General features: G+C 42.6%; 1 protein-coding gene and 1 long non-coding RNA gene across 27 annotated transcripts in view; one reads left to right on the top strand and one right to left on the bottom strand.

The window, feature by feature from the left end:
• The window catches only part of Pphln1 (periphilin 1), a 91,389-nt gene that overhangs the window by 55,711 nt on the left and 8,924 nt on the right, over positions 1-26,754 (bottom strand). For 10 of the 20 annotated variants that reach the window (XR_010053024.1, XM_017595022.2, XM_006242236.5 and 7 more), the window contains 3 exons: positions 26,451-26,542; positions 18,454-18,657; positions 13,737-13,798 (listed from right to left, as the gene is read on the bottom strand). Coding sequence is in view for 17 of the 20 variants with exons in the window: in XM_017595022.2 (XP_017450511.1) it covers positions 13,737-13,798; positions 18,454-18,657; positions 26,451-26,542 (358 nt within the window). In the remaining 3 variants the exon portion in view is untranslated. Of the gene's footprint in view, positions 1-1,481; positions 1,518-2,788; positions 2,967-13,736; positions 13,799-18,453; positions 18,658-26,450; positions 26,543-26,754 lie in introns of those variants that run through there. The other 10 variants (XM_006242235.4, XM_039079698.2, XM_063264062.1 and 7 more) reach the window with 5 other exon arrangements.
• Positions 9-26,754, top strand: LOC108351532 (uncharacterized). Of its 7 annotated transcripts, XR_005487333.2 has the most exons (5): positions 3,083-3,222; positions 3,700-3,792; positions 23,037-23,129; positions 25,259-25,437; positions 26,108-26,754. It is a non-coding gene; the product is annotated as an uncharacterized LOC108351532 (long non-coding RNA). The 7 variants fall into 7 exon arrangements; XR_010053513.1 differs by lacking the exon at positions 3,083-3,222 and adding exons at positions 9-575; positions 2,398-2,510 and having other exon boundaries at positions 23,037-26,754; XR_005487335.2 differs by lacking the exon at positions 25,259-25,437.

Genomic DNA, 26,754 nt, shown 5'->3' with positions numbered 1-26,754 from the left:
GAGAAGGACTGAAACAGAGGGCTTACTAGTGTGTAAGAGAATATATATGTATTACAATTGTCCACAAGCCAGAAATTCAAAGCTCAGGATAGCAACCTAACAATTCCCAAAGACTCTAGGGTCTGCCCATGCCCTGCTGGAGGAATAGCGGATGTGCAAATAAGAACCGTTAAGGGTTTTCGGAGATGGGGGTAGTCAGAACGAGCAGAAAAGAGTGAACTAGAAATTCTAATAACAAGGAAGAAGGGTCAGGCTTAGAAACATGTCAGAGGTGAGGGTGGAGTTCTATGTGGGCAAGTTCAAGGACAACAGTGGTTGGAGTAAACTGAAGACTAAGAACTATTTCCATGTCTCACACATCAAAGTTAGGAAGCATGTGAACTGAGAAAAAGTCCCTCCATGGAGTTACGAAGCAGGTGTGGAAAGTGAAAAAGAAAATGTAAGCACTCTGTTTTGGGTGTTGTGAATAGCAAGGGAGGCAGGGTAACCCAGCAGGCTGAGTGCAGTTCCCTGTCAGGAAGCTCACTGCCTGTAACTCCAGCTCCAGGAAGATCCAGAGCCTCTGGTCTCCACAGGTACCTGTATTCATGTGCATATACCCAATCACCACGAGCATAATTAAACTTTAAAAATAATGTTTTAAAGGTATTAAAAAGTACTATGTATTGGGGCTGGAGAGATGGCTCAACGGTTAGCAACACTGACTGTTCTTCCAGAGATTTTCAATTCCCAGCAACAACATTTGTAAAGTAATCAGATGCCCTCTTCTGGTGTGTCTAAAGACACCTACAATGTACTTATATGTATAAAATAAATAATTATTTTAAAAAAGATTTGAATTAATTAAAAGTACTAGGTATTGTGTGTAGGTAGGAACAGTGACGCTGGTGAGAGAGAGCCTGGGTCTCCTAGCAGTTCACTGCTACAGGGTTTAAGCAAGGCAATGAAAAGATTATTTAGTTTCCATCATGACTGACTACTCTGTGCAGACATCAGATGTTAGTGGGAGAACACTGAGGAGAGGGGCTCTGGGTTTACAGAAGTAAAGAGCATCAGATCCTCTCTCCCATATACCGCTAAGGAGCAGTATCAACCAGCAAAGGAAAGAGAAGGGGTCTAAGATCTGCTTAGCTTCCTAAGTACTCAACGACCTCTACAAAGTAACTAGCAAACAGTATACCTACGGGGCTAAAGGGCTTTGAAAACATAAATAAAGTGGATTTGCCTGCTCATGCTTATAACCCGTCCTAGCACTCAGGAGGCAGAAGCAGGTGGATCTCTGTGAACTTGAGGTCAGCCTGGTCTACATAGTTCCAGGAAAGCCAGGGCTACATAGTGAGATCCTGTCTCAAAACAAACATATGTACACACACACACACACACACACACACACACACACACACACACACACAAATAAAATATACAGAAAAATACATAATGTATAATATAGCCAACATGTTTATAGGTCTCAAGTCACACACCTTTTTGAATGAAGTGAGGCTTTTTACTAGGACAAAGCGTTGCTGGATTGAGAGGACGGCATCCAGCTGCATGAGAAATATTGAAGGTCCAAGGTAGGGAAGGCAGAGAGGACAACACAGGCTAGAGGATGAGGCATGGAAAGAGCTAGCAAGAACTCTCTCAACCCATGGACCTGACATGGCCTCCAGCACACCTACGGCACACAGATACACAATGAACTGGATGTTGCTTCAAAGGCTCATGGCCTCCTTTCACAGCACTGGGTGTTGAATTCAGGCCTTTGTCAAGCTAGGTAAGAGCTTAACCACTGAGCACATCAACACCCCTCAAGAGCTCACACTCCTCCCCAAATGACATAGTAACTGCAACTGTTCATGCAGTCAGATCAGAGGCCATGGCAGACGAGACCTTCCGGTCTGACACTTAAAAACCTACACAGCACAGCGTAGCACAGACGTCAGTTCTCTGTGGGTTTCAGGGATTGCAGAGAGATAATTAAGCTTGGTGGCAGATGTTTCTACATACTGAGTTGTTTCATTGGCCAAAACCCCATTTTTCTATATGCACTTAAGTTTATTAGCTAGGGAGAATTTTCAATGACATAGGGAAAAAGCTGTCGGGGAAGGAAAAGAGAGAGCAAATGCATCTTACGTACTCTTTCAGGACCTCCGTCCCCTCTCATTGAACAGTATACAAACACTCCACACTACATACTGGCTACTTTTCTAGTTCATGGCAACTTAAAAATGGAATTAAGGCTTCAAGAATGATTTTAGGAAAGCAGTTAGATAAACAGCTAGACAGTTGTTTAAGAATAAACGAACTGCAAATCTCAAATATCATTTGTTTCTAATGTGGGCAAAGTGGCCATGTGACTAAGTTTCCATCTGACCTATTATTTATTCTATGGTACAGGAGTGAGGGTGGAGAGTATCTGCTGCTCTTAAAAGACATTAAGAGTGCAGTGGCGAACAGTACTTTGGAGGCAGAGGAGGAAGGATCGCTGTTGAGCCAGCATGGTCTATGAAGTAAGTTCCAAAACAGCCAGAGCTACAGAGAATTGGGAGAGGGAGAGAGGGAGGGAGAGAGAGGGAGGGAGAGGGAGAGAGAGAGAGGGAGGGAGAAGGAGAGAGAGAGAGAGAGAGAGAGAGAGAGAGGCGCACAAAGACAGAGAGAGGCAGGCACAGAGACAGAGAGAGGGAGGGAAAATGGGAGGATGAGAGAGACAAAGATATGCCTAAACAACTAATAAAAATATCAAAATACTATCTAAAAAGCAGTCAGCTGACCCTCCCAAAATACTAACCAGCGTCTTGTCTTCATTTAGGAAAGGTTAGTGAAAAACAACAGAAAATGACTGAGACACAAAGGTCATTTGGACATATAAGACGTTAGGACAAATGTCCCAGAAAGGTTAAAGACCCACAGTGATCAAAGATGGAGGCCATGTGTTTTGATGTCATAAGCTGGGCATAGTGGAACACAATCCAGCATTCTGGAACAGAAGTGGAATTCTGTGCAAACCTGGGCTACAAAAAGAGGGTTGGAAGTAAGGAAGTAGGAATGAAGAGGTGAGGATAAAGGGAGAAATGAGGGAGGAGGAAAAGAAGAACACACACATTGGAGCAGCAGAACTCCGTCTCACATTCCACTAGAGCTGAACCAGTCTTGTGACTACACACCTACCTGCAGAGAAGGGCCAGGAAACATGGTCTATGTGCCTAAGAGGATGGAGAACAGGTGACTGATGGTTTGAAGGAGGATGACACCATAGGCTCATGTATTTGAAAGCTTGGCCCCTTGTTTTGGTGGCCTTGTTTAGAAGAACTGAGGGGGCGTGGCCTTGTTTAGAAGGACTGAGGGGGTGTGTCTTGTTTACAAGGACTGAGGGGGTGTGGCCTTGTTTAGAAGGACTGAGGGGGTGTGTCTTGTTTAGAAGGACTGAGGGGCGTGGCCTTGTTGGAGGAGGTGTGTCTTGTTTAGAAGGACTGAGGGGCGTGGCCTTGTTGGAGGAGGTGTGTCTTGTTTAGAAGGACTGAGGGGCGTGGCCTTGTTGGAGGAGGTGTGTCTTGTTTAGAAGGACTGAGGGGCGTGGCCTTGTTGGAGGAGGTGTGTCTTGTTTAGAAGGACTGAGGGGCGTGGCCTTGTTGGAGGAGGTGTCTGGGGCTGGTGAGGGAATCGCACAGCCCAGGCCCTCTGCTTCCATCTTCCATATAGGACGGGCTCGCAGCTGCGGCTCCAGTGTCCTGCCTGACAGTCTGCCTACTGCCATACTTCCCCGCTGAGGATCACGGAGAAACCCCTGAAATGGTAGGTGATGAACCTTAATGTTAGAGAACACAGCTACAGTGTACTCATATACATAAAGTAAATATCAGTTTAGGGAAACATGAAACAATTACTGCTGGGTGTCCTGTTATTTCCTCTGTAGTTTAGCAATCCATGCTCCTCAACCCAGTCTCACTTTTACCTTTCCGACCTAGACATTCTACAGACACTAACAACTAACTCCACCCTGGAGACTCTGAAACACCATCCGTCAGCCCAGGCTGTGAATTAATCCCACACATCTGTCTCGCCAGCAGAGCTAAGCTGCTGGATCCTAGAGGTCCCACACGCCTACAGGTTGGTCTAGCACAGTGCCTAGGCGGTCAATTCCCGGCAGCTCCCAATCCCTGTCAGCAGTGTCTCTGTCTTGGGAGCTCAAACTACCTCAGTAAGGGGTGCACACTTTAACCACCCCCCCCATCTAATCCAGCAAACACTTTGCTGTCCGAGGAGTCCTTCCCTTTCCTAGGGACAAGGAGAAAGAGCGGCTGGAAGGAATGAGCTGCCTCTGCCTTGGTCACTAGGTGTGTGCTCATTGCCCATCTCTCCCTTCTGCACTCCCGTCCAGCAGTGCTGCTCCTGGTTCTTTGCTGACCACACTGCATCAGTTACCCTTCCCTACATTGGCTCTTCAGCCTTTCCTTTCCCTCCAACCTATGCAATATGCGCAAGTCACTGACAACCTAGAGAAAAGGACACCCAAAGGTCTCTTCAGCCACGCTCTCTCCAGTTTACAATGTTTTCCAACTCCTCTTACTGTATTTTAAACAGGTTAGTCACCTATGATGAATCTACCTCCATCCTGTCACCTTCATGCAAACTCGAGTGCCCTGTACCCCGCACACACACTAATTCTCATTTGTAGTGGACATCAGGGATTCTTACCACTTCCAGGGTTCTGACTCTACTGAGGTTTATAATTAGTCTCAACTAAGATGAAAACAGACAAAAAAAAAAACAAAAAACAAAAAAAAACAAAAAACAAAAACAAAAACAACAAAAAACAACCCCACAAAACTGTTGTATTGTAGAAGATAAAGTTCAATGTACCAGTAAATATGAAATAGTGCACTATTAATACTTAATCACAGGATTCATATGGATACCGGAAAACCACTACATTCTTGCCAACCACCTTACACTTCCCTCATTTTACACACTGTAAAAATCCTTTAATCCTTTATTATGTTTATTATAAAACCACATAAATAAAGTACAGGAAGTGACTGTCAAAAATCAACCTTGTCTGAATTAGTAATACTTGGTAAAGCATAAAATGTTTTTTTTAATAAAAAGCCAAAATAAAACCCTAAAATATTCTGAAGTTCATTTAAAAGGTGTTTTAAACATAACTGTAAACACAGAAACCAAAGGAGCAGGTGATGGCACACCTGATATAAAATGAATGACCCATCTCCACGAAGGAAGGAGGGCAGCAGGGCAGGCAGGCAGAGTAAGCCTAAGAAAGCCCTTAAGATGGTCTGGCTCCATTCGTCGGACACTTCAGCTTTAGCTGCGCTCACTTGTCTTTTGCTACATGAGGAACACTGGCTACACGTTAGACGTGCCTGTACAAACGCCACACAAGAGAAAAGAGGGAAGCTCAGCAGTCAGTAATAGGTGGGCTTATAGCACAACATGAAAGCAAGGTGGTCCTGTGGAAGCCAGCAACGACAAACCACAAAAAGAAGGTTCTAGAAAGTAAGCTCTGCAGGGTCCAGATTAACTGCTGGAGGCTGTGAACAGGAAAAGCCGCTGCTGATGCTCATGCTAGGCCTGAGCTGGGGCTGGGCCCTCGTAAGCTCACAGCTGATACAACACTCCACAGATGCTGTAGAAGACAGAAACTTTCTGCATCAAACTCCAGGACTTTGGAGCAGTCACTAAGAGAAGGAGCAACCCCAGTTCCCACTGCTCTCCATTCTAAACGTACCACACGTACCTCAGGCCGGGCTAGAAGCCGGGGATGCTGAGAACGCAGAATCTAACACATTTAATCACAAGCCTAACCTATGAACGAGGAGAGAAATGAGTAACTGTAAAGACTACCTCAGAACTACCCAAATAAGATGTCTAAGAACAAAACACTCAAAGAGGACAGTCTCTTCTGACACCTCAAAGCCAGGGCCCTCACTGACAGACAAGAAATTATAGTGCCACAAATTTACTGTGCTCAGTGTAAGCATATACCATATAAAACAAATGGAGCTGTAAAGGAGCCCACACCTTGCTGTATATGCAGACCAGCATATGTCTAACCCTCAGAGCTCTGGAGGCTAGGAAGTCTGAGATCAAGGTACCAGAAGATCTCGTGTATAGCAAAGCCCTTCATCTTGGTTTGTAGTTGGTTGTTTCCTTGGTATGTTCTCATATGATGGAGAAGAGAGAAGTAAGTTCCACTGTTCTTCTTAATGTAGGTCCCAACCCCAATTACCAAGACTCTAACACCAAGCACAAAGCACCTACCTCCCAAAAGCGTGACCTACAGCGTCAGGTCAGGGCTACAGCTCCATCACGCAGGGCTGGGGTGGATGTACCTCAGCTGGTAAAGTGCTTGTCTAACATACACTATGCTGGATTCCATCTCTAGCACAGCACAAACTAGGTGCATAGCTGTACATCCTATAATCCCCGCGTTAGAGAAATACAGGCAGCAAAATAAATTAAAAATAAAGAAATAAATCAGAAACTGAAAGCCACCCTCCATTGTATAGCAAGCTGAAGATCATCCTGAATTACATGAGACCCTAACTCAAAAACAAAACAATACAAACAAACAAAAAATGAAATTAAAGTGACATAAACTCCAAAATATGAGTCTGAAGGAAGGAAAACCTGTCTGTAACACCTTCAGTAAGTCATTCAGGTAAGAAGAACTGATGTCATGAAGGTTATGGGAATGCGGGCTAGAGACTGGCAGCTGCGCAGACTCAGAGCAAAGCCATCAAAGGCCACTTACTGATTCTCAAGGGAAAATTAACCCATTACTACTGTCTGCAAATTTAGCTTCAACAAGTGACAAAGATCAATAAGACAATCAACATGTACAATCAAAATCACCTATGCATCTATGCAACGCAAAGAAAACATCACTTTAGGGACTGTCCCAGCAAAGTGTACCCAGATCAGGAACATGCCACACAACTCAAGGCTCAGGCTCAGTGGTAACATGTTTGCTTAGCAATTTAAAGCCCTGTACATCTTGCCAAAAATCAGGAGCCCTAAAGAAAGACTAAGTTGTTACAAAATAAAGAGGTAATTTGTAACCCACTCCAGTCTTTCTGTAGCACTGGGCATCAATGGAGACATTAATAAGACCTCCAGGTTATGGATACATGAGTCCTCTGAACTGTTCTAAGAACTTATCTTATAAGTTTAAAACATTGAAAGTTCTTTCAATTTCTTCCCACAATTCAAAGAATCACTGTGTATACTCTACTGGATGGGCAGAAACTTACAGCTGACGTGGCTTTCTTACATACTCAGAATACTACAATTACATATATCTAACCATACTTCTTGTTTGGTGTATAAAGCAGTCAACCTTGTTCTAAAGCAACTGCTACTCTCTACTGCTACGGCCTTTAATGTCACCTACCTGATACTGAGCACTGTCAACAGACAGCCAGATAGGTGACAGGAAGTCAAAGCTAGAGTTTCTGTGATTAAAACTTATAACACCCAGACCTCATGCTCAAGTAGTCTCTACTTCAACCTGCTTTCTTTTTCTGAACAAAAATACTTTGATATTTGTTAACTGTGCATAATTAATGCTAGCTCACCATGCATAATTTGTTTTCTATGTATTATGAAAATATAGAGCACATGAATGTGGCTCCTGCTTACTCTGAGAAGCTAAGAAGAATATCCGGCATAAAAGAAATATAATAAATGAATGAAGACAGACTCTCTAACATAAAAACAGAATTTATCTTGTTTGAATGCCCATGGAATAGTTAAGAAAACGTATTAAGGGGCTAGGGATTTAGCTCAGTGGTAGAGCGCTTGCCTAGGAAGCGCAAGGCCCTGGGTTCGATCCCCAGCTCCGAAAAAAAGAACCAAAAAAAAAAAAAAAAGAAAACGTATTAATGATGATTGACGATAAATGGATTTTAAAGTAGAATAGTATTAGAGCAGCAGTGCATGGTCAGAAAATAATCAGAATATACCAAGACGTCAGGACCAAATAAGAAGGCACCATGGTTAAACCGTTGCATAAAGGAAACTGCAAACATACTCACACTAAGGAAAGAGAAGAAAAAACAGGAAAATACCCTTTGGCTCTTGAAAAAAGGAGGCATTTTGCATATTGACAACTGTGAAATTTAAAAGACATGTTTCCCTTTAATTTAGAAATTCTTCATTTGATAATTTAGCAGGCAAACCACAGTAATGTTTCATAAAGATACTACAAGCTGGGATCTGCTGCAACTGCTTAGACACTGTGAAACTGGAGTCCAAATCATGTGGCACCGGAGGCACGCTGTGGACTATTATCTGAGCACTACCAAACAAACAAACAAAATCAATGAAACAAAAATCCTCAAGGGTCTTTCACAAACAATTATTTTTCACAAATTGGCACATGAATATACACCAAAACTTAAAATTCTAAGTATTAATGAATGGATAAAAGATACAGAATGCACATCATTATGTTAACGCGGCTATAGGGATTAGAAAATCGTATGTGATTTTTAAAATTAGCTTGTTTTTAAAAGTGCTTTTGGATTTTATGTGTATGAGTGTTTGTACCATGTATGTGCACTGTGTACCTGAAGCCACAGAAGCCAAGCTCCTGGAACTATGACTAAAGACAGTTCTGTTACCATGGTGACTAAGTTAACCAAGTCATAACTTCTGCAATGGCAGCATGTGCTCTGAACTGCTGAGACATTTCTGCAGGCCCCATTAGTTTATTCCTCTTTCAAAACAGGGTATCGGCTCGAAAGAGGATTCAGCGGTTAACTCTATGCTGAATTCTTCCAAAGAACCCAAGTTCAGTTCGAGCACCCATGTCAGGAGGCTCAAAAAAAGCAGTCTACAGCCTTCTGTAATCTGAATTGCAGGAGGATCCGATATCCTCTTCAAGGCCTCCATGAGCACTGCACACACATGAACAAATACTAACACACACACACACACACACACACACAATTAAAAATAAATCATTTTTAAAAAGATAAGGTGTAAGGCTGGAACAGCCTTGAATTCTCCATCCCTGTTAGTACCTCCTAAACCCTGGGATTACAAACTTAACTCAACTCATACCTGCTCTTATTTCATTATGTATGCATGTACGTGTGCACACAGACACACAGACACACACACTCTCTCTCTCTCTCTCTCTCTCTCTCTCTCTCTCACATGTACACACACACAAGGGTAGAAAGGACAGTAAAAATTAAAAGAGGAACTGTTAATAAAAATCAAGGCAAGGGCCTGCGTCTGCAGTTGGCTATCCGTTTATACAGTCACCGATGCTCAATGTCTACAACCCACCCGCCACCCAGTATTGTTTCTCTGGGGACAGAGTCTACTGTAGAGCTGAATGTTCTTACAGCTGTGCTGCCAAACTGTGAGGTTTAATCACCCACTGCAATGGAGCAGTTTTATAGCTGGTCCAGGGACAGTCAGTCATCTAGGTCTTGGTGATCACAGCACTAGTGTGAATTAGCTACTCTTTCAAGAAAAAGGAAGAGAACCTGTTTGTTTCCTCTTGCTAGGCAATGTCCTGGCTCTTGATAATGGGTTCCTTAGCCAAAGTGCAGCCAACTGTGTGCAGGAAGCTGTCACCTCTGCCTATCACCACACTCTGGGATTTGAAGTGGCTGACTGGCCCTCCCACACTGGACCCTCACTGACTGAGAACAGCAGCTGACTTGCTTGGATCGAATGGATTTTAGCATCTAATTCTGGCATCTACAGAACTGTGGCAGTTTAGTCCTTGCCACTGTGAAGGAAGGTCAAGTTAACTTCCGCTGTCTTCTTCTGCATCCCCACCACCTCCCTGGTGTTTCTCTATTGCCTCCCTCCACTCTGCTGCTGTCCCATCTTCTTTCCAGGACATACACTCCTTTGTCCATCCCATAGAATAACCAGCCCCTTCACCTATGGCCCCCGACCCCAGAACAGTTCTCTAAGACTGTGGCTCCTTCCCCTTACAGTTCATGAAGTCAGCTTTTCTTACTGTGAGAAATGCACAAGAGAAGGCGACTTAGAGGAGGCAACACTTACTCTGCCTCACAGTCTCAGGTATAAGCTGAGGACACACCTAGTGACTCACTTCATCCACAGAAGCCCCACTTTACAGTTTCTAGCATCAGCAACTAGGAACCATGTGTCCAACAAATTAAGCTGTGAGGGGCACTCCATAGCATCCTAGTACCCAAAATGCTCACATCCATCCCAGAATAACATTTATTCAATTCATTTCTTTTTTTTAAAGATTTATTCATTTATTATATATAAGTACACTGTAGCTGTCTTCAGACACACCAGGAGAGGGCATCGGATCTCTTTACAGATGGTTGTGAGCCACCATGTGGTTGCTGGGAATTGAACTCAGGACCTCTGGAAGGGCAGTCAGGGCTCTTAACCACTGAGCCATCTCTCCAGCCCTATTCAATTCATTTCTTATATTTTGTGTGTGTTTTGTTTGTTTTGGAGACAGGGTTTCACTATTTAGCCCTGGCTGGCCTAGAATTCAGTATGTAGATAAGGCTGGCCTCAAACTAAGACACTGGCCAGCCTCTACCTCCTGGATTGAAGGAATGAATCTACCACTACACATAGTTAGGACAGTTCTATCATTGTGCAAACGTCTAAGAGCAAAATCTCTTCTGAAACTCAAAGCAAACTCTGGGAGGACCTGTAAAATTCCAAAAACAAGTCATACACTTCCGGTATACAATATGCTATGTTACTTTTCCTTCCTTTTCCCAAAGAAGACAGTGATGACCAACGCAAACCAAAATAAAGGGTTTTCCTGAGAACTTGGGTTTCTTACAAGGCAGCTGTGGTACCCCAAAGCCCACTTTAGCAAGGGGACTGGAGATCCCTAAAAGACTCACCATCGGTTGGCCTGCCACTGTTCACTGTATATATTAAGGGGAACCTTGCCACCACCTGAGTTTCTTGGGCCTTGTATCAGTAGTTTTCTGAAGCTTATAAGCCTCCTTTCTCCCCAAGAAAGAAGTTTTAATTCAGAGGAAATAGCTAAGCACACAATGGTAGAGAGTAAAATACCCATACCAAAATGAAGAAACAGAATGAAGAGCAAAGAACTCAACCAAGGCGAGCCCTATTGTGTAGGTTGCCTATAGCTTTCCTTGAACAAACGCTCCACATCCCTAATATCTCCAAATTCCGTAGGTATCGACAGCAACTTGGGCTTCACTCAATAGCTTCACACATTACCCACTGGGGGCAGGTGCCAGCACTGTGACCTAGCCATACACTGCCTGACCTCCTAGTGTTTCCTCTGAAATCTCAGTGAAGTCTAAGACTTCCTGAAAGTCTTTACCTGTCTGAATAATTAATTACATGGATAATACCAAGGACAGCTTAACCAGAATCCACACCTTGCAGCAGCCTGAGCGCTGTGACAACTGAGCACAGGAAAATCCAAAACTGTGGATTAACACCCTTACTTGGGCACTAGTTATATAGCAAGAAGAAAACAGAATAAGAAAACGAGATGATTTCCAAGATGATCTAAGGCATTTTACTATTATCCAAGTATTTGTCTTTTTTTTTTTTTTAAGTGCTAAATACAGAACCAAGGGCCACTGGCATCGTCTAAGAAAGTGTTATACTTGAAGGGAAGGGCTCATTGGTTAACAGTGCCTGATGCTTCTTCAGAGGGCTGGGGTTCAGTTCCCAGAACTCACATGGCAGTCTGTAAGTCCAGTTGCAAGGGATCTGACTCCCTCTTCTGGCTTCTTTGGTATCAGGAACATACATACATACATACATACATACATACATACATACATACATACACATACACATACATACAAGGTTGCTGTTTGCCTATTATGTTTGTGTGTATGTATGTGATATGTGATGTGTGTATATATATGCAAAAACATTCATATAAATAATAGAACAAATCTTGAAGAAGAGGAGGAGAATAAGGACAGAAGGAAGCTGCATCCTCAGACCACAGCTTTTTTTCTTTCTCATAGCTCAGATCTCTTTGAACTCAACTTCTTCAATATGCATTTACTTGTTTTCTGGGCAAACTATAAACTTTTAAATGTCTCAGTGTACTTTTTTGTTAAAATTCTCACAGTAAACTTGGATATCAAGAGACCAGCAATAAGCACATCCCAATCCAAATACCAGGCTGCCTTCAACTCTCTTTCAGCACAGTTATTAGTCTAGTATGATTAAATTCAGCTGAGAGAGTCTCAGGTCATGCTCAAGATGAGACACAGGGTTTGCTACAAGGTAACAGGAATGATTCACCTCTATTGCAGTTTGAGAGTAGCCTCGACTCCATCTGGGTCTAACCATAGTCGTTCCTACACCCCTGGTAGGATGTTCGGCTTCTGAGCTCCTGCCAGAATGATTGTAAGCGCCACTTGCAGCACATGAAGCTGTTTCCGCAGCCTTTTATCGATCTTTCCAACAGAGACACTGCCTTGGGAAGCACGTGGCCAGAGCCACACCCCACCGTGTCCCACTTTCTGTGAGATTTCCAACACTGTAACAAACAGCTACAAAACAGCAAACTAAGGAACCACGATTTAGAGCAGCTTTCAGTCCATGGCTGGCCTGCTCTGTACTCTGCCCTGGAGCTTAGGTTTATATAAGGAGAAAGTGAAAACAGCAAGCATTAGTTAACATTGGTTAAATGGGATTAACAACCTTACTTGGACACTAGATACATAGGAAGAAAAACAGAATAAGAAAGTCTCATCTGAGACAACAGAGATAAAGCTTATGGACTGACGTCTGCTTCTGTAAACCTGCCTGCCCCTTCCCCCTTTTTCTGGAAACGAGCAGACAGCAAGTAGCTGACTTGACTACACCCCTGAAATGTTCACCTTCTATAAAACGTGCTTGGCTCTGGAAAAACACTCCTTTGGGGCAGAGATGAAAAGACCACCCAGGATGGTCTCATAACAACGTAAGCTGTGAAGTATTCTCATGGGGCTGGGCCTCTCTAACACTAGCTAGAGGCCACAGCTCCACAAGAATAAAAGGGCTTCCCTTTTTCTCAAGTGCTGAGAATTTCTTGTTGGCGAAGGGTGAGTAGCCTTAAGCAGGTGAGGTAAAACATCACAGCAATGGAGCATATGTGAAAGACTCACTTCTGGTAGCCAAGAAGACCAGGGACCCAATTTCTACACAATGTAGCACTGACAGCTGAGAGCCAAGCTGTCACCATGTAAGTCTACTGGGGACATTTCCCACAGGTCCCAGGAACCTACATGTGAAAGGAGATAACCAAACCCCAAAAGTTGTCCTTTGCCCTCCATCACAGCACATACACCTCACCACACATAAATACATACATACATACATACATACATACATACATACATACATACAGATATACACACACACAAATAAACAAAAATAATTGAAATATATAAATAAATAGATCACCAGAGAAAATGCCTTATAACAGAAGACACTTGGTAAGGCTGAGTATTTTCAAAGGCTACTTCTGGAGAAATAAAGTGTTTTACTTTCCAGTTAAGCAAAACTACATCTTGTAATTCAGACTTATTTTGAATATACCATCAATTATAAAATGTCAACATCAGTTACTAGCTACATCACAGTCAAAGAGGACATAATGCTTGCTGCTCTCAAATCCAAACCCTAATGAAGCCATTCAGCTATGCATTTGATGCTATATTTCCACAGCACAAATGAGTGGAGAATCAATGTACTTATTTTTATCTACTTACCTGTAGTCAGACTGCCGGCTTGTGGAATGATCATCTCTTGTCCATCTGTAGCCAAATTCATCCTGAAAAATAAAAAAACAATAATTTGGGTTTTCGTCAGCCTCTTTCTGAACACCCTCTGAGGTAAAATTACAATGAGAGTAAGATCACTTCTCTAGGGATGCCTGAGCTTCCAAAAAATTAGTACTAAAGATACAAGTCACCCATTTCAGCTACTAAGGTCGACTATGAGCCTGTGGTACCACTTACCTGTATGTTACAAACTTCATTATCCCCGCCAGGAGACTCACAAAGACTTAGTGCCACAGATACCTGAACAGACATGACAACAGATACCAGCCATCTGCAGACAAAGGCCCAGTCAAGTCAAGTGTACACTGACCCGCCTTTTCATTTTCCAAGCTCTCTCTCTCACCAATGTTCTTTTTTCCATCTTGCTTGTTTTCTTTCCTCATTTAGCTCTCAATAAAGGTGTAATTAGAAGCAATCTAGCAAGAACTTTCTCTGACAAACAATATTGTGACACATGATACAAACTTTAAATTAATCAGGTAAAGCCATTTTGTCCTCTAAGACTCCTACTCCTGCACAGGGGACTGAAGAGATGGCCCAGTGGTTAAGAACACTGACTGTTCTTCCTGAGGTCCTGAGTTCAAGTCCAGAACTCACATGGGGGCTCACAGCCATCTGTAATGAGATCCAAACATGTGTATGTGAAGATAAAGCACTGATATATAACGAAAAAGTAAATAAATATTAAGAAAAAACCCCACATGGAGCTGAAGAGATGGCTCAGTGCTACTCTTACAGAGAACCTATGTTTGATTCTCAGTACCCAGAGGTGATCCAGTGTCTTCTTTTGGCCTCTATGGGAACTGAACATCCACATGCAGGAAAAACACCTATATAATAAAAATATAGGCTTGGCAAGGAGGTACATGCTTTTATTCTCAGCACTCCAGAGGCAGATCTGTGAGCTCAAGACCAGCCTGGTCTACATAGCAAGTCCCGGCACCAGGACTATAGAGACTCTGTCTCAAGAAAACTAAAAGAAGTAAAAAATAAAGAACGCAACATGCAAACTACTTACAGTAAGAGACTAATATCGCTAAGATATTTTTTATTTTCCCAATGAACATTACAAACCCAACACTTTTCTAAATAAAATGTGTCCAGATTTTCATTATCAACTTTAAATATAATGAAGAGAAAATAAAAACTCCATAGCTGGGCTGGAGTGATGGCTCAGTGGTTAGAGCACTGACTGCTCTTCCAGAGGTCCTGAGTTCAATTCCCAGCAACCACATCATGGTGGCTCACAACCATCTGTAATGAGATCTGATGCCCTCTTCTGGTGTGTCTGAAGACAGCTGCAGTGTACTCACATAAATAAAATAAATATTAAAAAAAAAAAGAAAAAAACTCCATAGCTATAATAATAAAACACTGGATCCAGTAAGTACTTTCTATAAGTAAATTCAAGATAAAAATTAGTGTTCTAAAAGTTCTAAGGACTATAGGTGTGCCAGTTGTTTATGAAAAGAGAAAAAAATGTACCTCACATCTAAGAACAAACAAGTTTTTGTGTTAACATGGCTTTGTTTTGTGGTATTGAGGATCCAACTTAAGGCTTCCTGACACGCAGAGCAAGAACTCTGGCCGCTGAACTGAGCCAGTACAGACAATGTGGGAGAGAGAAAGAGCGCCTGTGCCACTGCTGAACCTTACTATAGACTTCCAGACAGCACTCACATTCACAAGACGGCAGACACCAGCCAGTGAAAACAAAACTCCTCAAATGGACACAAGGGTTCAAGAGGGCAAGAGATTCCACTTCAAACCAGATACACTCAAACTAATAGAAGAAAAAGTGGGGACCAGTCAATCACATGGGCACTGGGGAAATTTCCTGAACAAAACACCAGTGGCTTATGCTCTAAGATTAAGAATTGACAAATGGGACTTCATAAAACTGCAAAGCTTCTGTAAGGTAAAGGACACTGTCATTAGGACAAAAGAGCAACCAACAGACTGGGAAAAGATCTTTACCAATCCTACAACTGATAGAGGGTTAATATCCAAAATATACAAAGAACTCAAGAAGTTAGACTCCAGAGAGCCAAACAATCCTATTAAAAAATGGGGTACAGAGCTAAACAAAGAATTCTCAGCTGAGGAATTTGGATGGCTGAGAAACACCTAAAGACATGTTCAACATCCTTAATCATAAGGGAAATGCAAATCAAAACAACCCTGAGATTCCACCTCACACCAGTCAGAATGGCTAAGACAAAAAAACTCAGGCGACAGCAGATACTGTCAAGGATGTGGAGAAAGAGGAACACTCCTCCATTGTTGGTGGGATTGCAGACTGGTACAACCATTCTGGAAATCCATCTGGAGGTTCCTCAGAAAAGTGGACATTGCACTATCTGAAGATCCAGCTATACCTCTCCTGGGCATATACCCAAAAGATCCCCCAGCATATAACGAAGACACAAGCTCCACTATGTTCATAGCAGTCTTATTTATAATAGCCAGAAGCTGGAAAGAACCCAGATGCCCTTCAACAGAGGAATGGATACAGAAAATGTGGTACATCTACACAATGGAATATTACTCAGCTATCAAAAACAATGACTTCATGAAATTCATAGGAAAATGGATTGAACTAGAAAATATCATCCTGAGGTAACCCAATCACAGAAAAACACACATGGTATGCACTCACTGATAAGTGGATATTAGCCTAAAAGCTCGAATTACCCAAGATAACAATCCACAGACCACATGAAGCTCAAGAAGGATGATCAAAATGCAGATGCTTCACTCCTTCTTAAAGGGGGGATCAAAAATATTCATAGGAGGGGATATGGAGGCAAAGTCTGGAGCAGAGACTGAGGGAACAGCCATTCAGAGTCCGCCCCACATGTGCCATATATATATCTCCAAGACTAGGTAAGATGGATGAAGCTAAGTGCATGCTGACAGGAACCGGATATAGATCTCTCCTGAGAGACACAGCCAGAGCATGTCAAATACAGAGGCAAATGCTAGCAGCAAACCACTGAACTGAGAACGGGACCCCCGGTTGGAAGAGTTAGAGAAAAGATTGAAAGAACTGAAAGGGCTTGCAACCCAATAAGAACAACAATGCCAACCAACCAGAGCTCCCAGGGACAAAACCACTACACAAAGACTATAGATGGATTGACCCAGGGCTCCAACTGCATATGTAGCAGAGAAGAGCCTTGTTGGGCACCAATGGAAGGGGAAGCCCTTGGTCCTGCCAAGGCTGGACTTCCGCCCCCCCCAGGGTAGGGGAATGTCAGAGGTACGGGAAGGGGGGTTGGATTGGGAGGGGGAACACCCTTATAGAAGGGGAGGGGGATGGGAAGGGGACAGGAAACCAGGAAGGGGAATAACTTTTGAAATGTAAATTTAAAAATAGCCAATAAAAAAATTAAAAAACAATAAAGAGGACAAGAGGTGCCCATGCTGAGGCCCAACCCTTTCTCCCTGAGATGACCTGGAGGGTTTACTGGGAAATGCTTGCTTCCCAGCATCTAGACCCTCCCTAAAGGAACAGCACAGCACTATAGATAAGGAAGCTGTAGCACAGCAAACTTCAGTCACAGTCACTAGAGACCACTACCAGGGCTCATCACCGCCTGAGAACACTCAGCACTCACAGCTGTAAATGACCACGAGACCTGGAGGTCTGCACACAGCCCTGGAGTCACTTCCCTCCATCTCTTCAACTGCCACCATGAGGTCAACAGTACAGTGTTTATGCTACTAGTCACCGGGTCAAATAGTACAGGAGAGAAAAAACAAACAGTATAGAAGAATAATATTCTAATTTGCAAGCTAGGACATTAGCAATTGCTTCCAACATGTCAATAAAATTAATAAATTAAAAAAAATTTCAAATACCTTCTGGATTATCAAGGACACATTAAATATAAGCAGCTAACATTTTACTTTCGGAAACATGGCTTTACTACCCTCTAATCTTAAATAGTAAAAAAGCTCTTCAAAGCAAACAGATCTTAAGAATGCGAACAAAAAGTGAGACAGTCAACTTAAGCCCACTTTACCACAGTGGTTTTCATGTTAGAAATACAGCAATTATAAACACAAAGTGACAAGCAGTGACACCAGCTCATCACTGACCGTCAGGTGTGAGTCTGCACATCCCTGCAAGGCTGAGGCTGAGGTGAATGAAGCACAGGCTAGGTGTTCAGCTCAGTAGTGCTCACCTAGCACAAGGGAGGCCATGGCCTTGCTGTCCAGCACCACACAAAGCCAACCGCATTGGAAGTATTCATGTCACTCAAAACTATCAGGATCCAGCGTCACGAGATCTCTGACCTCTATCTAGTCCCCTCTGGAGCTACAGCTGGCAGCCAACAGCATCTAACAGAAGGGCAACCAAACTCTGAAAACCTAGCACTCTGGCACCCAGGAGGCTGAGACAGGAGGACAGCAAGCACCAGGCAGGTGGGACCTATCCAGTAAGACCCTAGTACAAACGGGGAGGGAGGGCTGCAACTAAAATCAGGCTAAGCAACACAACAGAACACAGGCATCAGGCTCCACTTCCACCTGGACACAGCACCATGATCCCACTTTCAAGGCCTGCACAGAAACTTCAGTCACACGGATTTTAAACTTGAAAGAAAGAACAATTAGTACACGGGGGAAATTTACATACTCCTCTGTGAGATGGGCCACTTCTTCGATCATGAGAAAAACTGCGGCCCTCGTTACATACTCGGCAATCAACATGAGTGTAATATCTATTGTAGCCTTCATCGGGTCTGGCTAGCAGAGGTGGTCTCTTGTCTAGGAGAGGTGGTCTCTTGTCTAGGAGAGGTGGTCTCTTTGGCACAACATTAACTACTCTATGGTAGCCATCCTAAAACAGACAAAAAGAAATATAGAAACATCACTAATTTCTCTATTTGGTTTTGGAAATGTTTCTTATAAGCACAGGAGTTCTTAACCATAATTCAATAGAGTAAATGTACGAATCAACAAAAACACACCAATAAAAACGTGACTATAACAATGTAACTAATAGTAACATCTTCATATAAATTAGTGGAAATAAAATATTTCAGTGAAAAAGCAGCCCCAAGCGTTCACAGTAACACATAACAATACAAGGTAACAGTCCTAAGAAGGGGGGTGGAGCACTTGCTGTTTTTTCAAAAGATCCAGGTTTGGTTCCCAGAACCCAGATGGTGGCTCACAACTGTCTGTAAAATCAGGTCCAGGGAATGTGACACCCTCTTCTGACCCCTATGGGTACTGTATATACATGGCGCATACACATGCAAGCAAAACACGTGTACACATAAAGCTAAGCTAAATCTAAATAATATACTGTAAGTAAAAGAGGTCATTTTACCCACTACTACTGCACACCCTAGGAAGGGTCCAGCAGCATTCATTGTTCTTAATGACAGTGGGTCAGCAGCACTCTGTTTGGTCTACATTGTCTGTTTTATTAGAGTAGACACAGAGCTTATGCCCACAAGCCTGCGAACAGGGATGAGCGGATTCTGAACTAGGAAGAGCAGAAGGAAACACTCTCCTTCCCAGAAGCTCCAGAGCATAAGTATCTTTAGCTCTTTACATTTAGACACAAAGTATAAAAGCTGATCTAAAATTAGAACTAGTTTCCAAAGTTATATATTCATGATGATTTGAAATATTTAGTAACTTGTTAGGGGTTGCAGAGATAGCCCAGGGGTAAAAGGCACTGACTGCTCTCCCAGGGTCTAGTCAATTTCAGCACATGGTAGCTCACAGCAGTCTAGAACCCTAGTCCAGGGAACTGAAGCTACTGTGGCTTCCTTGGGCAGGGCATACATACCTGCACAGACCTATTACATGTATACAGAATACGCATATGCATAAAAAAGATAAGATCTACAGGACATGCCATAATCTGGCCTAAGCTTTCCAAGGAAATCCACCGACAGATTTCTGTTTTATTGAGACATGTTCTCACTCTGCAGTCTATGGCCTCCACCAGTCTTGCTTTGTGAGGCAGAATTTCACACTATATCAAGAATGGCTTGGAACAAGGACAACTCCTGTCTTAGCCTCCTAAGTGCTGGAATTACACGTGGCTTAGCACGCGCACAGTAAAGAAGTCAATTTTAAAAATAAGCCATCTTAAGTTTCCATATTCCAATTTTTAAAACTCTACTATGAAACATATTTTTATCTTAGTAAAACCATCAACTAGATGGTTGAATAATTTGACACATAATTCTATATTATACTTTCCACCCAAATATTAAATCTCATAATTAACTGGATACAAATTAAATCATTTAAGGGCATTTATTTCAAAGTATTTCTTGAGATTAGGGTGACATACAGTTGTAGAGCAGGGATTAGCATTCATAAGGCCCTACATTAGGGCTGGAGAGATGGCTCAGAGGTTAAGAGCACTGACTGCTCTTCCAGAGGTCCTGAGTTCAATTCCCAGCAACCACATGGTGACTCACAACCACCTATAATCAGGTCTGGTGCCCTCTTCTGGCCTGTAGTTGCATACATGCAGGCAGAAAGCTGTATGATGTATACATAATAAATAAATAAATGTTTAAAAAAAAAAAAAAAAGGGCCCTACATTAATCCCCTAAAACAAAACCCACAAATTTCCTAATATATCATTAAACATATGTGAACTTATTTTAGCACAAAAACATAGTGTTTTTTATTTTTTCATTTTTTTAATGTATGGTATAAGTCCACATGCTTGCGATAATTCACATGTAGAGGCCAGAGGAAATTTCAAGAGTCAGTTCTCCAAATCCACCATGTGGTTCCTGGAGATGGATCTCAGGCAGTCAGGTTTGGTAGCAAGTACTTTTACCCACTGGGCTATTGTGCATCCTATATAAAACGTCTTATTTAAAATTAAAATGTTATATAAGGACCTTCCTTAAACATCTTTATGCTTTAGAGACATAAGAAATGTTTATATATGAAACATGAATAGTATATTTACTTCAAAATAGCCTTCAAAAGAGAGCCAGTGATCAAGAACACAGGCTGCTATTCTAAAGAGCCTGGGTCCAATTCCTAGCACCTACATAGCAATTCTCAACAGTCTATAATCAGCTCTGGCCCCAGGGGCTCCAACACCCTTCTGACCTTAAGCACCAGGCATGCACAGACATAAGTGCAGACAAAACACTGGTACACAATGTAAATAAAAGTTTTTAAATGAGATAGAACAACCTAGAAAAGTGGAAAATGAAGACTAGAACACAAGTAACCAAAAGTAGACAATTGCTGCTCTCTTGGCACATACTTTGTCACTTATCTTGCCTACTCTTAAATACTTTTTTTTTCTTTATAAAGAGCCAAACATAAGCCAAGCACAGTTAGACATTGCCTCCAATCCCATAATTTATAATACATATAAATTATAGCATATATAAAATATGTAAAATGCTATAATCTATGCTATAAATATATATTTACACTAATTGCTCACTCAGATACAGATGTCTAGGGGTCAACACAGTGGTTCAGAGGGACATCAAACAACAGATCAAAATATTTTAGGCTGACCCTACCCTCTAGATATATATCATTATAGAACTTGGCCAAAATATTACAGTATCTTTTCTGACAAGAGTCACAAAAAGATGTTAAGGCCTCAAAATCCTGTCAATTAAGAAATAAAATATGCAATGTGCGCCCTCCCATAGGACCCTTTGTGATACCTAGATTATCCCACCCATTCCCAGACTTCCAATGTCCTCCTCTAATATCTAGCCTAGTGAGCACCCTGACCTCTTCATCCACACTTCTTGTGTGATTAACCAGATTTAGCTAGGTCCTACAACATAGACTGGCCTTCCCCGCCTTCACTGCAGGGATGTGGAGGCCAGCATCCCCCTCCTAGCCACACCCAAACAACCATACACTCCCACATCACACCCAGGCCTATCCACCTCCACACTCCTGGCTGGGACAGGAACATCCTGTACATGCTCCAGGCCCCTCTGCCCACCTGCCTACATTCTAGCCAAGCCACACTCAATCTCTAGACCCAGGCCACCATAGCATCCTCTTCTCCCTAGCCCTGCTCCTTCAGTAACAAACCTAAGACTCTATATACACAGCATGGAGACAAAGAAAGCCTACATGTCCAGATCTCATCAGAGAATACTACAATATGAAAGACCAAGACAGCATCGTCCCTCCAGAACTGACCAGTTCTGTAGAAAGGTTTAACTACGAACCCCAGGACACTGAACTCAGAAGAACAATCATAAACCACATCAAAGAACTCAAGGAGTTTCAGGAAGACACAAGCAGCTCAGCGAGATCAAGGAGAAGGAGCTTAAGAAGAATAAACCTCTGAGTGAGTGTTGCCCACGACAAGGCTGACAGAAATACCAAAGACAATACCAGACAGGAAAACGGAGTAATAAATAAAAATACTGAAGAGAACTCAAGCTGAAATGAAGACGGAACTGAAATGAAAGAATCAAACTAGAAGACTCAAAGAAAAGCCTTGCGATCTTAATCATCAGAACATAGAATATCAGGTCTCGAAGTTAAAAGAGGCTCTAGATCAAATAAGCAGGAATGATGAAAAAGACATTAAAAACACAAAAGGAACACAGAAAATGTGGGACAGCAATAAAAACCAAACCTTTGGATTACAGGCAGAAGAGGTAAACTATAAGCCAGCCCCAGTTAAATGATTGCCTTTTATAAGAGTTGCCTTGGTCACGGTGTCTCTTCACAGCAATAGAACCCTAACTAAGACAGCACCTAACAACAAAGCAGAGAGCTAGTTACAAAGCTAACTGGATGAGCTGTCCCTGGGTGGACAGGGGATTATCACCCCAATCCAGTCACTGTGTAGAACAAGTCTTTCCTTGCATTCCCTCCAGTGTTTCCTCCCTGTGATAACAATTGCCCTGGCTATTTTGGCTTGTTTGAAATGTTTATGTAAAGGAACTCTAGGAGACACACTGCTGAACCCAGCTTCTGGCCTTCGGTGCTATGTAAAGTTCAACCATGCTGCTGGATCTGGCAGTAGGCCACTTACCCCACTAGTGGATTATCTAACTAGTTCACACGTTCCTCCTGTTAGACATTCAGGCTGCTGCCAGCTCAACACTCCCGTACCAACGCTGCTTATAAACAAGCATGCAATGGTTTCAAATTAATGTTAGAAGACCTCTGTTTCATAAGCAAGGATTTTAGAACTTTATTTACTTCTATGTATGTGTGTGTGCCTGGTAAACCTAGGTGCTGGTGCCAGAGGTCAGAGGCCATCAGATATCCTGGAGCTAGAGTTACAGATGGTTGTAAGCTGCCGGACAGGAGTCCTCTGGAAGAGCAGTAAGTGCTGTGCTCCTGAGCCCTCTCTCCAGCCCCTTAAAATCGTGTATATGGGGTAGGTTTTTAACTAAATCCAGTGTTAGGAACAACAGCTGCATTTGCGATTTCTACACTTTTCTACAAATGCCAATGTGTCCATTAAAGTCAGGCATGAATATAAAACCACTTTGGGAAGACACATGGATGGCTGTAAGCACTGGTCGACTCTTGGGAGGCTGACGAAGGAAGAAAACTTGTTTTCCCTGAATAGAAATCAGCACAACAGCAAGAACCACCTGTGACTTTGTCGGTAACAAAAATCGCTGGTCTATTCAAACCAGGTGTGGTAGTTTGAATACGGCGTCCTTAGTCGCAGGCATTTGAATGCTTAGTCTCTAGTTGGCGATGCTGTTTGGGGAGGCTTAAAGGTGGGACCTTATTGGAAAAGGTATGTTACTAGAGTTTTAAGAGTTTAAAAGACTGCCATTTTGGGACCCCTTTCTCTTCTCTCTGCTTTGTCCATGCAATTAAAGATTTAGCTCTCAACTTGCTGCTCCAGGCACCATGCCTGCCAACTTCTCTGCCATTACTGACCTTACATACTTCAGGTACTGTGAACCAAAACAAGTCCTTCCTGTGTAAACTGCCTCAGCCATGGTGTTTTATCAGAGAAGCCGAAAGTGGCTAGTATAGCAGATTATAGCCATCGGTCCACACATCTGATCATGATACTCATCACCAACTCTAGCAAACCCTTCCACGAGATCTGGATATCTAGCCACTGACTGCTATAGCTTCTACCTCCTGTAGGGGTCATCTCTTATGTACTGTGTGGAAGCATACATGTCAATCAATGAAAAGCCTGTGGCCTGTAGGAAAGAGTAGAACAGGGAGGGGTATCTCCAGCACAGAGGGGGACCTATGGGAAAGAGTCAAGCATGGGAAGATCCCAAACACTAGCCTTACATGCTGGTATAAAACACAGAAATACCCGACAGGAAGACTTCATGTCACTAGTAGCATGTTTTAAAAGATGGCAGTGGGGCTGGGGATTTAGCTCAGCGGTAGAGCGCTTGCCTAGGAAGCGCAAGGCCCTGGGTTCGGTCCCCAGCTCTGAAAAAAAGAACCAAAAAAAAGATGGCAGCACCCACCACCTGCCCTTTTTCTACCCCCCCCCCTTTTTTTGAGATGTTTGGGATCAGTCCAGAGGACCAGAAATGTTAGGCAAGCACTAACTACATTACACCCTCAGGTCTTCTACTCTAATTCTCAGCCCATTCTAGGAAATCTGTGCTCTAAACACCAATTGCCTATCCTTTTACCAAAAGGATGGCCTTAGACCTCAAGCATTATCCCTTGTTCCCCACCCCCATTTCTTTTAAACCACTTCCCCTCTCAGTTTTCACTTCCTGATGAGGTCATTTCACCATACACTAACTCAATGATCCTAAGTCAGACTCTTCAGTATCAGCCTGGGCCAGTCATGCATCTTGCAATCTTAAATCAATACACTCTGCTACTCACATCGGTAATTTAAAGCTACTCAGTTAAGCAACCACACACCAACCCACATCTTTCAGATCAATGCCCAGCTGGTAAAATAAAATTTCTATTCAAGAGATATATTCTTGGTGGGAAACAGAACTTAAAATCATATCCATAAAATAAATCTTTAAAAAGATTTTTGGGGGGGGTTAGGGATTTAGCTCAGTGGTAGAGCGCTTGCCTAGCAAGCGCAAGGCCCTGGGTTCGGTCCCCAGCTCCGAAAAAAAGAAAAAGGAAAAAAAAAAAAGGATTTTTGGAAGGTATCCCACAGCTATGACACTTAGCATGCATTAGATTTTTTAATCCCTCTATGCAAATCATAAATGATTTTATCAAGTAAAAAAGGAATAACAACCTATGATAGATAATTACTGGGTTGGGCCTTCCTAATATAATGGGCTTGTTTTTTTTTTGTTGTTTTGTTTTTCTCTTTCTACCTTAAATCATTTTCTATCGGGCTAAAGAGGTGGCTCAGCACTTGAGAGCCCTGACTGCTCACATCCATCTGTAATGAGATTGATGCCCTCTTCTGGTGTGTCTGAAGACAGCTACAGTGTGCTCATATATAATAAATAACTTTTTTTAAAAAATCCATTTTCTATCAGCTCAACCTGAGCTGTGGTGCAGGAGGCCAGTGAACGGCGACTTTGAAGATGACACTGCTCATCTACATGACGTACAGGATCAAGTCATATACGGCCAGCGAGGCCTGGCCGCACAGTCCTGTAAGCTGCCGCAAAGCTGAGGCAGGAGGATCACAAGGGCAAGGCCTGCATGGGTCCTAGTGAGTTTACGAGAAAACTAGGTACTTTAATAAGATCTTGTCTCAGAAGAAGAAATGAAGTAAAGGGGGTGGGGTCAGTGGATCAGGGTCAAGTACTTGCCCTTGCTGAGAAAAGCTCTAGATTCAATCCCCACTGTTACAGCCACACACACAAACCCTTAACACTGTAAGTAAAAAATTCTTGACAGGTAAACAAATATTTATGCCTTTTGTGGTAGACAAAACATCCACATAACATTCTACCCAATGTTCAAGATGTGTCTGTGCAGAAGACTAAGGGCTTCTTGACCTCCAAACCTCCTTGCAGTCCTCCATGTACAACTCCAGAGAGAATATATCCAGTCGCTTAACAAATGCTGAGCTTCCGCTACATATGGGACTAGATACAGCTCCAGGGACAGGAAATAAGGTTACCAAGAATATTAGAGTCTAGCTCAGAAGCCCCAACTCTCAGAATAGCAGACAGAAAATCAGAATTATCTGTCCCTTGTGACATCGGCATTCTTCTCACCTATAGGCTGCCCGACCAAGCACAGGCAAGCCAGTGCTAACTAGAATATCCACATGCTTCTGCTCCAGAAAGACTCCCATAAAACGACGATCTCTGGGTATGGGTAAACGGTTATATTAAATCATAACTTCAACTTTAATATAACTTTTGTTGTTGTAGGCTGGACCAGGCTTGCCTTGAATTCAGAGACCCACCTGCCTCTGCCTCCCAGGGCTGAACTACTTCCCGAGTGACACCGTGCCAGCCTCGACTTGTAAACACTAGGGTGACAGAGTAACAGCAGCCACCAGAGTAGATGTTCAACAGTTCTCTGTTACCGCGTAGTACAATATTAGCAAAGATTTTCCTCCACCAACTAAATTCAACTCAAAATCTTTTCCCTAGAAACTTGAATATATAATACAGATTTTTTTTGCTTTTTAAAATGATACTAGAAGATGCTAAAGAAGGCAAAATGGCAGCAAGTTCTGCGTGTGCTTTCCTCCACGAGGCCCTGACTTACACTGGGATGGCTCCGGGGAGGCACTCGTTCTCTCGGAAGTCGCTCGTAGTCATAGCGTCCCTCAGACCACATTTCATCTCTTGTGGAAGCCACTAAAAAGAAACAAACAATTCTGGGTTTTCTTTGTCGCAAGGAAGAGACAATAAAGAAGCAAATGCCTGCCAAGACACCCAAGAAGCTGAGCGAGGAGGGAGGAAAGCAATGTGTCCCTCAGTTAGATTTATAAATACGTGTAACTGTGCACATGAAGTCTACCTTCTATTCAAATGTTATTTAAAAGTTCAATAAAACTTTTCCCACCAAA

This window comes from Rattus norvegicus, chromosome 7 (assembly GCF_036323735.1).
Source record: "Rattus norvegicus strain BN/NHsdMcwi chromosome 7, GRCr8, whole genome shotgun sequence".
Taxonomy (NCBI): domain Eukaryota; kingdom Metazoa; phylum Chordata; class Mammalia; order Rodentia; family Muridae; genus Rattus; species Rattus norvegicus.
The sequence above is the reverse complement of the archived record's forward strand: the minus strand, read 5'-3'. Positions and strand labels throughout refer to the sequence as shown.